This window comes from Dipodomys merriami, unplaced genomic scaffold, assembly GCF_024711535.1.
Source record: "Dipodomys merriami isolate MVZ:Mamm:240054 unplaced genomic scaffold, mDipMer1.0.p SCAF_421, whole genome shotgun sequence".
NCBI classification, from domain to species: domain Eukaryota; kingdom Metazoa; phylum Chordata; class Mammalia; order Rodentia; family Heteromyidae; genus Dipodomys; species Dipodomys merriami.
In genome coordinates this window covers 404,096-421,317 of record NW_027205838.1, presented here as the reverse complement: position 1 = coordinate 421,317, position 17,222 = coordinate 404,096, and the positions used below count along the sequence as shown (strand labels likewise).

At 59.6% G+C, this 17,222-nt stretch overlaps 1 protein-coding gene across 1 annotated transcript; it reads left to right on the top strand.

The window, feature by feature from the left end:
- Positions 1-7,211: 7,211 nt before the first annotated feature.
- LOC138807585 (growth arrest and DNA damage-inducible protein GADD45 beta) lies at positions 7,212-9,353 on the top strand. Its single transcript, XM_069993362.1, has 4 exons — positions 7,212-7,509; positions 7,643-7,744; positions 8,099-8,321; positions 8,585-9,353. Exons 1-4 carry the CDS (start codon positions 7,466-7,468, stop codon positions 8,696-8,698), a joined length of 483 nt encoding a protein of 160 aa, XP_069849463.1. The 5' UTR covers positions 7,212-7,465; the 3' UTR covers positions 8,699-9,353.
- The last annotated feature ends 7,869 nt before the right edge of the window (positions 9,354-17,222 follow it).

The window sequence follows — 17,222 nt, the reverse complement described above, 5'->3', positions numbered from 1 at the left end:
CCCCCCCCCCCCGGTCTGGACGAGGTGGAGGCGGGACGCGAGCGCGGGAAGAGGGTGGACACGCGCTATCTGCTTTGGGGGCACGGAGTGCTGACCTCTGACCCCCGGGCCGCCCCTTCCCGCTCCCTCCGCGCCCCCGGCGCCTCCGTCCCACCCGGGACTGGATTTTGGCGCCAGATTTTCAAAAACAAATAAATAAAACGCAACGGCCGCGCCGGCCCGGATCGCGGAGCCCGGATCGCGGAGCCCGGAGCCGGGATCGCGGCCGGCCCGGAGCCCGGATCGCGGGGCTCCGAAGGCCCGGAGCCCGGATCGCGGAGCCCGGATCGCGGAGCCCGGAGCCCGGATCGCGGAGCCCGGATCGCGGAGCCCGGATCGCGGGGCCCCGAAGGCCTGGAGCCCGGATCGCGGAGCCCGGAGCCCGGAGCCCGGATCGCGGAGCCCGGAGCCCGGATCGCGGAGCCCGGAGCCCGGAACCCGGATCGCGGGGTCCCGAAGGCCCGGAGCCCGGATCGCGGAGCCCGGATCGCGGGGCCCCGAAGGCCCGGAGCCCGGATCGCGGAGCCCGGAACCCGGATCGCGGGGTCCCGAAGGCCCGGAGCCCGGATCGCGGAGCCCCGATGCCCGGAGCCCGGATCGCGGAGCCCGGAGCCCGGATCGCGGAGTCCCGATGCCCGGAGCCCGGCCTCCCGGGTCTGGATCCGGGTCAGGAACCTCCGTGCCCGCGGTTTGCGGGGCGGGCGATGCTCGGCTCTGGCGTCTGGGCCGCAGGCCTGGGTGTTAGGGGTCGGGCCGACGTCCAGCCCGGAGTCCGGCCCCCTCGAAGGAGCCGGGCTCCCGGGGCGGCCGAGGCGCAAACACCGGCTTGAAGAAACGAGGGCCAGCGGGAGAGCGCTTGCTGCGCACGCCTGAGGCCCTGGGTTCGATCCCTCAGCACCACAGAAGCAGAAAAAGCCGGAAGTGGCGCTGTGGCTCAAGTGGTAGAGCGCTAGCCTTGAGCTGAAGAGCTGAGGGACAGCGCCCAGAGTTCAGGCCCCACGACCGATAAGAACAAGAAAGAAAGAAATGAGTGCATGGGCCAGGCCTCGGCACACCTGTCATCCCAGCTACTCAGGAGGCTGAGATCTGAGGATCGCGGTTCAAAGCCAACCTGGGACAGGAAAGTCCTTGAGACTCCTCACTCCAATGAATCACTTGAAAACCGGAAGTGCAGCTGTGGCTCACAGTGTGGAGTGCTAACCTGAATCCAAAGCAGCTCAGGGACAGCGCCCAGGCCCTGAGTTCAAGCCCCACAACCAACAAAATAAGAGAAGAAAAAGAATAAATGAGTGCATGGTTGTTAAAAAGATGCCAAGCAAAGGCAGGAAGGTGCAGTGGCTCCCACCTGTCATCCCAGCTACTCAGGAGGAGCTCTGAGGATACTCTGAGGATCCCAGTTCAAAGCCAGCCTGGGCAGGAAAGTCTGTCAGACTTTTTTGTTGTTGTTTTTTTGTCAGTCGTGGGGCCTGAACTCTGGGCCTGGGCGCTGTCCCTCAGCACTTTAACTCAAGGCTAGCGCTCTACCACTTGAGCCACAGTGCCACTTCTGGCTTTTTCTGCTTATGTGGTGCTGAGGGATTGAACCCAGGGCCTCATGCATGCAAGGCAAGCGCTCTACCACTGAGCCACCTTCCCAGCCCCAGTTCCTCGTTTTGAAAGGGTCTCACTGGCCTGGAATCTGGATTTTCCTGATTGCTGCTGGGATTATAGGTGTGAACTACGATGTTCTGCATTTTATTTTCCTTCCTTCTTTCCTTCCTTCCTTCCCCTTCCTTTCCCTTCCTTCCTTCCTTCCTTCCTTCCTGTAGTGGGGCTTAAACTCAGGGCCTGGACGCCATCCCACTCCACCACTTGAGCCACAGCTCCACTGCCAACTTTTTTAGTGATTCATTGGAGATGAGTCTCCTGGACTTCACTTCAAACCATGATCCTGAGATCTCAGCCTCCTGAGCAGCTAGGATTACTGCACGAGCCCGCAGCACCCATCTGGCCTGCGAGATTATTTTGGGGGGGGGTCAAAGGAAGGACAAGGGGATGTGGGGTGACTTCGGCTGGAAAGTGGTGGGTGGAAAGGCAGGGAGGAAGGGGCTGGCTCTGAGGTTGTCATGGTAACCATGGTGGCTGGGATGAGGAACCATTTTTGCAGGAGCATTCCCCGCCCTCCTTCTCTCCCCCTTCCCCCTTGCATTTAAAGCCATTTGAAATCTTTGCTTTGTGTAAACCTTTGCACAACTTGACTTTCCCATCCAAAGCAGGGCTTTCAGAGAGGTTAAGGCAGGGACTCGAGAATGCACAGCTAGTGAATGGCTGGAGGTAGGAGAGATTTTGGTGTGTGTGTGAGCGAGGCGTTTTTTGTTGTTTTGTTTTGTTTTTCCTTTTTTGGTCTCTGCTTTCTAGACAGGCGTGGGTGCTACCTGAGTCACACCCCAACCTTTCTTCTTTCTGTTTTCCGAGTAGGGTCTCAAGTTTGCCTCTGGAGCCTGACCTCAGATAGTGATCCTCCAACCTCAGCCTCCTACATAAACTGAGATTACAGGCCCGTCCCATCACATCCAGCTGATGGGTGGAGATGGGGTGGGGTCTTACTAACATCTCCCCTTCTTCCCTGCCCCCTTACCCTGGGTAGTGATTCTTTCCCTCTCTGCCTCCAGAGTCGTTGGGATTACAGACATGAGTCGCCTGGCCTGGCTAAGCAGATAGGTTGAACCAGGAGAGCTGGGCCGGGAGCTGAGCCTTCCTACAGCCCACTCCTAGGAATCAGTCCCAGTTCCCATCATTTCCTCCCGCTGCTCTATCACCCTAGCCCTTTCTCTGGTCTCAACACCTGGCTTGGGGTGTCTCCCCGCCCCCTCCCCTCTTCCCTCTTGCTCTTCCTGTCTTACAAACGTCTGGAGGTTCTGGGCTGACTCACCCCCACCAGGAAGCCTCTTCCCAGGGACAGGGATCAGAGTCTTGTTCATCTGCACAAAGAAAACACTGATGTCAGAGCCCAGCCCTTCCCCAGTTTCAACCATGCTAGCAGCTTCTGGGCCACTCCCAGGGACCCATCCAGACCCATCTCCCCAGCCTGCATGAGGATACCCGCCCCTTCCCCCAGCTCCCGGTCTCTTCCAATGGGCCAGGTTCCACCCTGCCCCAGGGCCTTTGCACAGGTCATTCCCTCTATGTGGAACACCTTTCTCTCAGAGAGCCAATCAAGCCTGGCTTTTTCAGACCATTTAGGTCTCAGCTTAAATGTCACCTCCCCCAAGAAGTCCACCCTGATTGCCTTATGGGAAGCAGCCACCACCCCACCCACCCACACCAGTAGGAGCCCCCATCAGCCCCCCCCCCAGGCACACACACACACACACACTTACTTCTAAATGTACCTGGGACTTAACTTCCTTCTTACTCATGGGAAGTTATTTTTCTAGATTACCAAGGGGGAAACTGAGGCACAGAAGGGCCCATGCTGCTGCTCAAGGGGGAACTGGGATTAAACCCAGGCAGCCACAAGTGGTAGACAGCCAGGAAGTGTCTGTACCCAGTTCTAGTCTTTCAGACAGGGCAGAGGTAAACTCTGGTCTCTTTCCATTTTGAGAGCCTGAGCCCCTTCCCAGACAGCAGAGGGGCCACACAACCCTCTTCTTCAGTTTAATGAGGCAGGGTCTCTTAACCAGCAAAAAGCTGACAGTGGAGCTGTGGCTCAGGTGGTTGAACATCAGCCTTGAGCATAAAAAATGCAAAGCCAGAACCCAAGGCTGGCTGGGAAGGTGGCTCAGTGGTAGAGTGCTCGCCTTGCATGCCTGAGGCCCTGGGTTCGATTCCTCAGCACCACATATACAGAAAAAGCCAGAAGTGGCACTGTGGCTCAAGTGGTAGAGTGCTAGCCTTGAGCACAAAGAGGCTCAGGGACAGCACCCAGGCCCTGAGTTCAAGCTCCAGGACTGGCAAAAAAAGAAAAAGAAGAAGGAAAGAAAAAAAAGGATCTGGTTAGCGTTTTGCCTGGGTTGATCTTGCATGGTGGTCCTCTCAGTCTCTGCAATAGGTGGGATTACAGGCGTGAGCCGCACGTCAGGCCTTTCTCCAGGCTTGATTGAATATTTTACTGCCTAGCTCACTATGGTTCACTTGGGCATTGTTTTAATTTGAATGTGGTGTTCCGAGGGTATTTATCTTTCTGTTTCTTGCCAGTCCTGGGGCTTGAACTCAGGGTCTGGGCACTGTCTCTGAGCTTCTTTTGCTCAAGGCTAGTGCTCTACCACTAGAGCCACAGCGCCACTTCTGGCTTTTTCTGTTGATGTGGTACTGAGAAATCGAACCCAGGGCTTCATGCATGCTAGGCAAGCACTCTACCACTAGGCCACCTTCCCAGCCACTCCCCCCCCTTTTTTTTTGTCAGTTGTGGGTCTTGAACTCTTGGCCTGGGTACTGCCCCTGAGCTCTTCAGCTCAAGGCGGGAGCTCTACCACTTGAGCCACAGCGCCACCTCTGGTTTTCTGGTGGTTCATTGGAGTAAGAGTCTCACAAACTGTTCTGCTCTGGCTGGCTTTGAACTGCAATCCTCAGATCGCAGCCTCCTGAGTAGATAGGATTGCAGGCGTGAGCCACTGGGACCGGGGTAGTACTGAGATTTGAACTCGGGGTCTTATGCTCTCTCTTTGCTTGTTGGATCACAGGCAGTGTTCTACCACTTGAGCCTTACCTCCGGTCCCGGGGGGAGTCCTTGTCTTCACAAAAGCAGGGTTCTCTGTTCTTGAAAGCAGGCTTCCAAAACATGCTAACTTTTCCCAGCTGGGGCAAAGCAGACACACCGCATAGCCTATCCATAGAATGAAATATTACTCAGCCATGAAAAAGAAGGACGGTCTCCCACAGGCTCTAAACTGGATAAAGCTTGAGGACATCTCATGAATGAAGTAAGCCAGGGTCCTGGAACCCAGGCAACTTTCGAGACACAGAAAGGAGATCAGCAGTTCAGGGGCTGCAAGAGAGGGAAATGATTTATTTTTAGGGATGAGGGCAAAGTTGTGGATTTGGTAGTGGTGATGGTTTAACACCACACTGTAAACATATTTATTGCCACTAAATGACATACTATTAAGTTACTGTAATCATATGTATATTTTAAAAAAGAATAACAAAAGGGGCTCAGGCAATGGTGTGTTGATTTGAATATCTAAACATTACAACTATAAAATGGAATGCACCTTGTATGTGTAAACGACTGTATATAAAGCCGGGTGCCGGTGGCTCACTCCTGTAATCCTAGCCACTCAGGAGGTTGAGATCTGGGGATCACAGTTCAAAACCAGCTAGACAGAAAAGTCGGTGAGACTCTTATCTCCAATAAACTACTCAGAAAAAGCCTCAAGTGGCGCTGTAGCTCCAGGGGTGGCGTGCTAGCCTTGAGCGAAAGAGGCTCAGGGACAGCGCCCGGGCCCTGAGTTCAAGCCCCAGGACTGGCAAAAAAATATATCACTGCCTTTATATTTTATTTGCATTTATTTACTTATTTTTGCCAGTCCTGGGCTTTGAACTCAGGGCCTGAGCGCTGTCCCGGAGCAGTTTTTGTTTTCTCAAAAAACAGTAAAACACTGCGGTTATCCTGCACCCCTGAGCCGCCCCCCCCCCCCCCGAGGCCTTCCGGAAGCCGGGTAGGGGAGGTGTAGTGACCGCGTGTGGCCACCAGGTGGCAGCGCGGCGCCGCGCACGCCGGGGACCTTTGGCGCCCCCGCGGTGGGCGGTGCGGAGGCGCAGCGATGCGTCAGCCCGGCCCGCAGGCCGCTCAGCCCCCGGGGTGGTGAGGTGGGGGGAGCCGAGGCGCGAGGCGGAGGCCAGGCCCGGGCTGGCGGGGGAGAGGCTCAGCTGTGAGTCACCCGGGAGCCCCCCGATGGACCGTGGGAGACAGCCCCACGCGGGTCTGTGCGTGCCCGGGTTGCAGAGAAGCGCGCCAGAGGCGGGGGTTGGGGAGGCGTCCCCGAGGGTGTCTGTGCGGGGTGCACGCGTGAGTGGCATGGGGTCCCACTCCCTAGGGCTTTGGGCAGTAAAAGCCAGCCTCTCCTGCCTCAGTGTCTCCCGTGTGTCGTGCATGCGCGCGCGCGCACTCACGCCCCTGCTTCCCAGGGGGGTTGGATTCGAAGGAGAAGCCGGGGTTCGTCCCGCTGGCTCCTTGCGGGGTCCGGCGGGACTTCGGGGTGCAGAGCCGAGCTGAAGCAGCCGGCAGGGGGGCCAGGGCGCCCCGAGTTGGTGCCACCTGCATCTCCCACCCTTTCCCCTGAAACTCGAGGGGGGGCGCCGGGTCTCGGGAGGGGGGGTCCCCGGGATGCCCCGGGGTCCGGCAGCCCCTGCATGTGGCCCCTGGATGCCACTGATTGAGCGGAGACTGTGTCCTCCCCACCCCCACCGATGTCATTTGAAGGGCTCCTTAGGCCCAATAAGGCCGGGGCGCGTCCGTCAAGGGCAGGGCGGGGGGGGGGGACCCAGAGGTTGCCTGCTGCAAGCCCTCACTTTTTTGGGGGGTGGGGGACACCTCTGGCGACCAGCAAACTGATGGAACGCTTGCCCCTGGCTTTATTTAACCCAACAAGGCCTTCCTCACCCCCACCCCAGGGAAATTAAGTCACCCAGGGTCTGGGGGAGCGGGTTGGGGGGGGTGTGGGGAACCCAAGGAAGACCATCACCCCCATACTGCTGCCCTAGAAGGATCAAAGGAGCTCCCCCAATGCCCCCTACATGCAACTCCCCGACCCAGCCTCGGGGAAGGGCGCACCGGGACTCCCCGGGGGACCCGGAGGGGATTCCAGGCTCCGCCCCCCACTCCGCCAAAGTCCAGGCCGCCTCGCGCGCTGGAAATCCCGCGCGCGCCCCGAGCCGCGGCACGGCTGCCGGGAATCAGGAGCGGGCGGGGGGGGGGGGAGAGAAAAGAAAGAAAAAGGGAGTCTCGGGCTCTCCAGTCCTCCCCCCCCCACTTCCCTCCTCCCTTCCCGACTTTCGCCCCCACGTGGGACACCCTCGCGCGGCGCTCCACCCACTCTCTGCCGCCGGCCAATCATGGCGCTGGCTGCCTTAGCCTTTGTTTTTCCACCAATGGGAGGGCGGGAGTGTCAGCGCAGCCACGCCCCCTCCCGCCGGCGGGGCTCGTCTATAAAAGGCCGTGGCTGGGCGGCCGGGAGCTCAGTTCGCAGAAGCTTCGGACGCCGCCGTCGCTCCAGCATTCTCTGGATTATTCATTTCACTGCAGGACTTTGCAATTGCTTTTTCCGCGTTTTCTTTTCTTTCCCCTTTTCGGGGAAAAGACTTCGCTGTCACTTGGAAGAGTCTCGAACGGTTCCGGTTGCTCGAGAAGTTTTGGGATTTTTTTTGGTTGTCTGGCTCGCAGTTTTATTTTCTTGATTTTGGTTTGATTGCAAATTCTGCTTGGGAACTTGGTCGTGGGGCTAATATGACTCTGGAAGAGGTCGTGGCGTGCGACAACGCGGCGCAGAAGTGAGTAGCCGGGGTGTGGGACGGGCGGGCGGGCGGACGGAGGGACGGACGGCAGGGACGGCAGGCGGGCGCCCGGCGTCCCGCCCTGGATGGAGGCTGACCCCTTCCTTGTCCCCCTCCGCCCTGGTCGCAGGATGCAGACGGTGACCGCGGCGGTGGAGGAGCTGCTGGTGGCCGCGCAGCGCCACGATCGCCTCACCGTGGGGGTGTACGAGTCGGCCAAGCTGATGAATGTGTGAGTCAGAACCCCCTGCTCCCCCGGGGTGGGGGCGACCCTTCGCAAGCATGTGCGTGACCCTCCCCACAGGCAGCGGCGGGGGGGGATCCCCAGCTCCAGGCGGGAGGGCCGCAGCATCTTGACCCCTGCATGCACGGGCTGCCGGCCCTCCATCTTTTTAAGGTTCCCCCCCATGCCCCCATTGCTTTGAACCTCTGCACCCTTCCCACCCCCATTTCCCCCACACCTTTGCTTTGCAACCCTCTCCCTCCCCCCCCCCCCTTGCATACAGACAGGCACACGCCCAGTGCATGGATGGAGGTCCCTCTCTGGACCCCACCTGGCCTGACCTCCCCCTCTCCCCCCCCTCAGGGACCCCGACAGCGTGGTGTTGTGCCTCTTGGCCATCGACGAGGAGGAAGAGGATGACATCGCCCTGCAGATCCACTTCACGCTCATCCAGTCCTTCTGCTGCGACAACGACATCGACATCGTGAGGGTGTCTGGCATGCAGCGGCTGGCCGAGCTGCTGGGCGAGCCCACCGAACCCCAGGGCACGGCCGAGGCCCGGGACCTGCACTGCCTCCTGGTCACGGTGAGTCGGCCGGCCCTCCGGCCCCGCCCTGCCCGGGCACCTGGGCTTGGTGCTTTGTCAGCCAGGTCCCCCAGGCCGTGCAGCACCAGCTCAGCGCCCAGCCATGCCCGGCATGCCCCGTGGGCAGGGCCTGGCCGGGGCCTCAGCGCCCCGGCCAGATATTTTGAGCCTGTCCCCCCCCCAACGCCAGGGGAGGCCCCCCCCCGGGGAAGGAGGCTCCCCCACACCCACTGAACCCTTCCTTCCCTTCTGCCTCCGCACAGAACCCGCACGCGGACGCCTGGAAGAGCCACGGCTTGGTGGAGGTGGCCAGCTACTGCGAAGAGAGTCGGGGGAACAACCAGTGGGTCCCCTACATCTCGCTCCGGGAACGCTGAGGCGCCCCCCGGGCCGGCGTCCGAGGAGATCTGCCAAAAACGAGACCAAACAAGACCTAAATACCTATTGGACCCCCCTCTCCCCTCCCAGAAGAGGCCTCCCCCCAAAGCCACCCGCGAGGGCACTTGGGAGGGGGAGGAGGAGGAGGAGGAGGAGGAGGAGCAGCAGCAGCCAGTGGTGGCCAGCCAGGAGCAAGCCACAGATGGCCACCAAGAGAGAAAGCGAGAGAGAGAAGAGGGGGACGACCCCCGGGCCAGTGGAAGAAGGGGGGACCCCCCCGAGCCCAGAGGCAGACGGATGGACAGACGGAAGGGGTGGGGGCAGCGGCACCCCCGCGCCCCATCGCTGAGGGTCCGGACTCTACACGGCGAGCCGGGCTGATGGACTTGGCTGAGCCGGGGGTGGTGACCCCGGGCAGCGCTGACCCTGGGGGGGGCAGGCGGCAGGACCGGGGATGTCCCGGTAGCCACGCACCCCCACCCCCCGGGCCGCCCCCAGACTCACGCCGGACCCGAGTCCAGCCGACAATCCACAGGTTTTTGTTGTTTTCTTTGCACTTTGCCGCGCAGCCACGGCGGGTTGTCGTTTTATTGTTATTGTTGTTGTCGTTGTTGTTTCTCCGATGACGAGCCTTGTAATAAACTCCTAACCCACGTCTGGGCTCCTGCGTGCTCTGGGCCTTGGGGGGTGGGGGACCCCGTCCCCCGCACAGCCTCGGCCGCCGCCTCCGCCCCCCTCCGAGGAAGTGTGGCTTAAGCCCCTTATTAGCACCTCGGGCTGCAGCCGGCGCCGCCACCCCAACAAATCCCTGCTCCCCGCCCCCCGCTTTCTGCTGCCCCATAGCAATTAACAGACCGGTTTATTACGAAACCCGGCCGCCCAGCCACCGCTGCTCCCGGCCGCGCCGGAGCCAGACTCGGGCTCCGGGCTCCCTGCCGCCCCGGGGGCGCCCCCCCACCGCGGCCGGGGCGCAGAGAGGTCACGCGGGCACCCGGGACCACACAGCGCGGGGGGGGGGGGCAGATTTTTCCCGTTTTTTTCTCAAACTAAAATCAGCATAAATAATGAAGGAATGAAGGAAGGAATGAATGACAGCGCCGGGCTTGGCACCGGCCGCGTTTCGCTCTGAACCGAAACTGGGAGCGGAGCCGGCCGCCGCCGCCCGGGTCCCCAGCGCGGGCGCCGCCCCGCCCTGCCCCGCCCCGGCGCCCCGCCCCTCCGCCAGAGCCACGCCCCCGCCGGGCCGAGCCACGCCCCCTGTTCCCCTGCGCCACGCCCCCGCTGGGGCCGAGCCACGCCCCCCGCGACCTTTCCACTCACCCGGCCCGCGTGGGCGCGGAGGAAACCCCCGGAGCACTGTGGGGGGGGGGGAAATCCCCGAGGGGGCGTGGCTCCGGGGAGCCCCGCGCGGGGGAGGGGGAGGGGAGTCCCGCGGGATGGGGGCGGGGAGCCTGGGAAGCAGGGGGGGCGGGGCGGGTCCAGGTGCCTGTGGAGAGGGGGAGGGAGGACTTCAGGGAGTAGGACGCGGGGGCAGAGGTCAAGGGCAGGGAGAATCTGGGGTGCAGGGTTTTGTTTGGGGGGGCTATGAAATGTAAGGGGAGCCGAGTGGGGAAGATGGAGAATTAGATGCAGAGAACCTCCTTCCCCTCCCCCAGAGAGAGACGGAGGGGAAGGGGGTCTCAGAGATGGAGCTGGTTGAGGGGCATGGGGTGCAGAGGGGATCCAGTCCTGGCTGATGAGGGGAGGGGCGGCTGGGTGTTAAACCCCCAGGGGTGGGGGTTGGTGAAAAGGACTGGGGGAGGGGGTTCCAAACCTCCCACAGCTCAGCCCCTCCCTGAGCTCCTCCCAGCAGGCTGGTGGCCCGGAGGTGACCTGTGCTGCAGGCCCCTGCTTGGCTGCCAGGGACCCTGGCTGGCCTCCAGGCCTGGTGACCTGGGAGGAGGGACCCCAGAGCTCTGGAGACAAATGCAGTGACTGGGGCTTAACTTCTCCATGCCTCAGTTTCCCCTTCTGAAAAAAATGGGGTCTGTGATCTACCACATAGATTATGTGGTTAGAATGCAATTTACAGCTGAAATTATATTTTGTGTGTGTGTGGGGGGGTTCTCAGGCTTGAACTCTAGTCTTGAACACGGTCCTGAGTTCCCTTTTTGCCAGCCAGTGCTGTACCACTTGAGCCACAGCCTGGCTTCCAGCTTTCTCCTGTGATTAATTGGAGATAAGAGTCTCAAGGACTTTCTGGCCTGGGTTGGCTTTGAACCAACATCCTCAGCTCTGAGCTTCCTGAGTAGCTAGGATGACAGGTGTGAGCCACTGGCACTTGGCTGAAATGACACTTTTAGAGTAAAAATGGAGACTCAGTGCCCCTCCCCACTGCTGATCCCCCCAGGCCTGAGGCTGACATCTTGGAACAGCACACGCCCTCCTGCTGCTCAGCCACCAGTTCCACTTTGCTTCATCTCTCCCTGGTGTACACCACAAACACCCTTACATTTGACACCCCATCCCCCCACACACCTGGGGAGGGAACAATCTGCCCTGTAGGCTTTCAGAAGAAGAGACAGAGGCTGAGAGTCCAGGAGCCACAGTGTGGGATTGTGGGAGACATGCAGGGTGCGCATGCCCAGCTGCACCCACCAGCTCCTCCCTCCTTCCTCTGGGTTCACACAGGCTCAGGGAGAAATTGTCACAGGTCACCAAAGTTCAGACAGGCCCTTGGCCATTGCCTTGGGAACACGGTGCCAAGAGAGTCGTGTGTGTGTGTGTGTGTGTGTGTGTGTGTGTGTGTGTGTGTATTCCTTGGACTGCAAGCAGAACAAACTTGGCAGTGTCAGTAGTGAGTTGTAGACAGACAGGCATGAGCCAGCTGATGAAGCCACGCCCCTGCATTAGGCCACGCCTCTTGTGTGAAGCCACGCCCCTCCACCGGACCACCTCCCACCTGAGCCAGGACCACACTGCTGAGCCACACTCCATCCATTTTGCTTTTTTCATCATCATCATCATCGTTTTTATTATGTAGTTGTCCCAAGGAGCTACAATTTCATGTCACAGATTATAAAAACATTGCTTCTTGGTCAAGGCCAAGCCTTCCCTCAGTTCTCCTCCATTTTCCATCGCTTGTTGGTTTTTACATACTGTACCTTGGTTATCCTGACTACATTTGCTCACCTTTGTTTTCTCTCTCTCTCTCTCCAGATGTTCTCGTGACAAGAGATCCCTCTTCCTCCACCTCCTGAGCAGCTGGGATGTTGGGCATGAATCACCACACCTAGGCCTCGTCACATGTCTTCATCCTTGGCAATAACTCTTCAAGGTAGGTACTGTCTGTTACTGCTTTTACAGAAAGGGAACAGGTCGTTCCCAAAGGCCAGAGGAGGTCACACAGCTGGAGAGAGACTGAGTCAAGATCTGCCTGAGTCAAAGTTACAGCCACACACACACACAATTAGTACAAAGTATATACAGTTGGGATATAATCCATACACATATAATTGGGTGGTATTTGGAGCACACAGAATGTTGTACAAACCATCACTTCCAGATCATTTCATGAGCCTGTCCCCAGCCCCTGACAAGTCGCCTTCCCTGTGTTGGATCCAGTCTGTTCGGGACGGTTTCCTATCCGTGGAGCCTGACGCTCTCTGGGCCCTGCGAGTCTGCTGCTCTGGCTGAGTGCTTGGCCTCAGGGCCCCACCACATCCAGGGAGGGTCAGGATCACAGTGTGCACGAGCAGGGCCCACCCACCCTGGGTGTGCCCCTGGGAAGTGGAGCAGCCAGCCACGAGGGCCCCAGTGTCCCCCAAGGGCCTACTCAGGGTGATCAGACAGACCCACAATTCCTCTTCAGTGAGCAGAGCTGGGTGTGTCTTTCACACGTCTCAGGATCTAAGCCGAGTACCACACGTGGCTCTCTACCCTCACCCCCACTCTAGTCTGAGGCTATAACCCTCCTCAGCCTCCGCTCTGGGGTCTTCTCAGATACCCCTTCTTCCAAGAAGCCCTCTGGACAGGAGTGATTCTTCGGCTAGCCCCACCCACCTACCAGCACTGATCCAGCTTGTTGCTAGTCCTGGGACTTGAACTTAAGGCCTGACAGTAGTCTCTGAGATTTTTTTTTTTTGGTCGGACATGGGGCTTGAACTCTGGGCCTGGGCACTGTCAGCTCTTCAGCTCAAGGCGAGCGCTCTACTGCCTGAGCCACAGCGCCACTTCCGGTTTTCTGGTGGTTCAGTGGAGAAGAGACCCCTCACGGACTTTTCCTGCCCAGCCTGACTTTGAACTGTAATTCTCAGCCTCCTGAGTAGCTAGGATTATAGGCGTGAACCACCAGCACCCAGCAGATTTTTCTTTTTTTCTCTGCCATTTGATTCATAGCTCCATGTCTGGCTTTTTGGAGATATGAGTCTCATAGACTTTCCTGTCCGGGCTAGCTTCAAACCAAGATTCTCAGATCTCAGCCTCTTGAATGGCTGGGATGACAGGTGTGAGCCACGTGGGACAGGACACTGGGCCCACCGGTGGGTTTGTAAGGCCATTTTCCCATGGTCAGCGTTAGCCACACAGACTCCCAGAGGGATGGGAGGAGGTCTGTTTTCTCTCCTTCAGAGACCTCAGAATGGGGGCTGGGGGACCCAGTCTCAGCTGCTGGCACTTCTTATAGGCCTGTGGTTGAGTCAGTCAGTCCCCAGAGAAGTTGAGATTGACGTGTTGATAATGACCTTTCCTGTCCTACCTCCAGGACAGGCTGTCTTGTCTCTTGGCCTGGGGACTGTTGGATCCTGGCCACGTCTGATGACACCACTGGGCTCAGGGAAGCTGGCCCTGCGGAGGTGGCCAGGCGCGTGACCTCCTTGAGCTGTTTCCTCATCTAGTGCACTAGCATGGCATTGCTCTAGTAACGGCATCCCGCTGCTGGCCATGGTCTAGACCTTCAACGAATTAAAATAGTTTAAGGCTTGAGCTGGGGGGGCGTGGCCCAAGTGGTAGAAGTGACAGTTATTGCCTAATGGTGGGTGTGGCTTGAGGGGCGGGACTCAGATTGCAGGGGGTGTGGCTTGCATGGTAGAGCCACTGCCTAACAAGCTCAGAGCTTAAAGGAAAAGGGGGGGGGGGCGCTCAGTGGTAGAGCGCTTGCCTTGCATGCATGAGGCCCTGGGTTCAATTCCTCAGCACCACATAAGCAGAAAAAAGCCGGAAGTGGCACTATGGCTCACAGAGTTCAGCCCCATGACCAACCAAAAAATAAAATAAAATAAAGGAAAACAGCCAGGCACAGGAGGCTCAGGCTTGTAATCCTAGCTACCCCGGAGGCTGAGATCTGAAGATCCGGGTTCTGAGTCAGCCTATTTATGAGACTAATCTCCGATTAACCATCAGAAAGCTGGCAATGGAGCTGTGGCTCAAAGTAATGAAGCACTAGCCTGGAGCAAAAAAAAAAGCTCAGGGACAGCACCCAGGCCCTGAGTTCAGCCCCAGGATGGGCAAAAACAACAACAGCAAAAAACTTATTCTTTTGGAAGTTGCACAGCTGTGTACCTTACTTACATGCTTCCTACCCGGGCACAAATGTGCATACACAAACACGCATGCGTGTGTGCACAGGGAAGAGTGGCCCATGCATCTAGGGTTCCAAGTCCAAATCTGCAGGTGGCGCCCAGCCTTTGAACAGACTGGGTGAACACTCTGTACCCCGATGTGTTTCCTAGTTAGAAGGGTACCAGGCATACTGGATTTGGGTCCCAATCATCTCAAGTTAATTGTGTACCCCCTTTCCAAATTAGACCACATTTTCAGGTTCCAGAGGTCAGTGCTTTAACACCTGGTGGTACTGGGGTTTACTTGAGACGTGCCCCCAGACCTTTTCCTTGTTTTTCAGCATCACTGCCAAAAGAGATTCTCCTATTTCTGCCTCCTGAGTAGCTGGGGTGGATGGCAGGTGTGCGCTACCGTGCCTAGCCCTACAACCTGATTGTGCTTTTTCAGTGCTGAAGCCACGTGGAACCCAGGGACCTCTCACAGACAAAGGTCAGCTCTTCCAGCCCTCTGTTGCCCTCTGTGCTGTGCACCCCCCCCCCAGTAGGGAGCAGCAGAAGGGGTGTGGCACTTCCTGGGGAGATCATAAGCCTGGCTTTCCAGACAGAGCTGTCTTTTCTCCCAGCGTCTCTCCCCAGCAGGCCAGCCCTGCTCTTTGTCCCCCTCCAACTGGTCATCTTCCCTCTTGGACCTCTACCGCAGGGTGTGGCCCCCTCTGCCAGGCTGTGCTCAGCCGTGGAGGGGGGGGTCCTGGGAGGTGTGGGGTCCTGGGGCCCCGGGGAAATGCCTGGCCCCCTCCTCAACTCCTCCCGAATCTCGGTGCAGTCACATCATCACCACCCAGGGGACGTGTGCCACGCGGGGGGGGGGGACCGCACAGCTGGGGGGGTCACGTTGGGGGGGGCTTCCCAGGCACAGCTGGAGGAAGGAGCAGGCTTCCCTTCGGCGCCCCACCCCTCTTCTCTCCCCGCATTGTTCCTCAGGCCCGAGCCTCCCACCCCACCTTTCCCCGGGAAGCCCCTGGGGCTCGGGCCCGCACCCCCTGGCACACAGCAGGCGCTTGGAAAATGCCTTTTGGAGAGCTGGGAAGGGGGGATGTGGAAGGACAGAGGTCTGACCCCACTGGGTGGGTGTGGCTTGTTGCGTTGACCTCTGGTCTCTGCCGTTTCTCAGCCACTACTGTAGGTGGGCAGGGGTGACTCAGTTTCCCCACTCAAGCCAGGGAAGGTAGAATGGAGGGCGAGGCGAGGTGGGGACAGACAAACGCGCTCGCCACCCCCCCCCCCCCGGCCTCCACCCGGCCCTCTCTCCATCAGATCACATGGGGGTGCAGGGGGCGCCCCGGGGGGGGACGCCCCTGGGCCGCGTCCCCCTCCGCGCGCCCTGGGCGCGCAGCCCGTGCGCTCCGGAGCCCGCGGCGGGGCGCGGCGGTGCCAGCCTCCCTCTGGTGCCCGCCGGGCGCGGTGTCTGCGGCGGCCGCGGGGGGCTGGGCCGCGGGGCGGGCCCGCCGCACAGACCCTCCTTTTGTGAGCGGCGCCGTCCCCCGGCGGCCTGGCGCGCTCGGCCCGGGCACCGCGCCAGCCCCCGAAGCCTCCACGCCCCACAGCCCCGGCCCAGCCTGACCTGCCCGGCCCGGCCGCCCCGGGCCGAGGTCGCGCGGGGTTGGAACCGCAGCTGCCTGGAGCCTCCTGGGGTGCAGACCTGCAGGTACCCCCCGCGGTGTGCACCCCCTTTCTCTTGCACGCCAAGGCTTACTGTGTGCAAGCATTCACAGGCTCCGTGCATCACCCACGGTGGGTGTGCAGGCAGGCGTGCAAACGGCCGTGGAGAGACGATGCACGCCTGCCCTGTGCACGCGCGCGCTGTGCACACTCGCTCCGTGTACAGGCCAAGTTCACATAGTCCTGAGTGGAGACAGACGGAGCTGAACACTTTCAAACGTCTATGGAAGCACTGGGGTGGGGGTGGGGTAAAGTCCCCAGTTCATGCACTGTGTGCACCCCGATTAATAAGTCAGAGGGGACCCGGGCCTCTAAGTCAAATGCTCATGTGGGGCTGGGGATGCAGTTCAGTGCTAGTGCGGTTTTTGTCCCCCAGACGCCTTGGATTCAATCGCCTGCCTGTGCAGACACCGGCTGTGCACACAGATGCACCCCAACACTCCCTCTCTGCAAGCCCCCCCTCCCAATCTGCAGCTTACTTGAAGAGAGAGTGCTCTGCTTCAATTTTGTAGCTCTGAGCGCCCTCCCCCCCAGTGTAGCAGGGAAGGGGCTTCAATACCTCTTTGCTCTGTGGGTTTGGGAGAGCAGCTCAGGCAAAGCCCCGTTGGGGGCCGGGCCTGGATCCTGGGTCTTCCAGGAAGCCCTGGGGCAGGTGCGCAGGCAGCCAGTCTCTGTGGGCACGGTGCCAGTTCTTGGCTTCCCTGAAACTGGGCACAGTGGCTGGGAGAGGTTTCCGGGCTTCCTGGCCTCACCTGGCCCCGGGCACTCTGGAAGATGGGCAGGGCCAACAGGCGGGCGTCCAAAGAGCAGCCGGGCCTGGCCTGCACATGCCCGCACAGCCATCCACAGCTGGAACTGTGTGCGTGTGAGCAGAGGAGTGTGCATGTGGTCTGTATGCACATGCATGTACACACAAAGATCATGCCCGTGCATATATATACTTATTTATACATGCATGTGCTGGGACAGAATGAATGGTGACCGCTCAACACACCAAGGCACATGCTCCAGCATGCACACAACTGTGGTTACACATGAACACAAGCCCAGTCTCCTGAGGGCTCCACCCAGAAGCTCCCAGGAACAGACTTTTGTCTGCTTTGCTCCCTGGATCTCCAGCACCTGACAGTTTATGGGTGCTTGGTAAATATTTGGACAAGTGCATGAACACACGGACATATGTGCACATAAATAAATGCTCCCAGCATGCAGACACCTGTGAACAACAACGCCGTCTGTGGAATGGACCTCCAGAGCTCCTGCACTG

What these genes read in the sequence shown, in the direction of transcription:
- LOC138807585 (XM_069993362.1), top strand. Translation starts at nt 7,466, where the DNA reads ATGACTCTGGAAGAGGTCGTGGCGTGCGACAACGCGGCGCAGAA. An exon ending in TCGGCCAAGCTGATGAATGT is followed by an intron (nt 7,745 to 8,098) that starts GTGAGTCAGAAC and finishes CCCCCCCCTCAG; the next exon opens with GGACCCCGACAGCGTGGTGT. An exon ending in TGCACTGCCTCCTGGTCACG is followed by an intron (nt 8,322 to 8,584) that starts GTGAGTCGGCCG and finishes GCCTCCGCACAG; the next exon opens with AACCCGCACGCGGACGCCTG.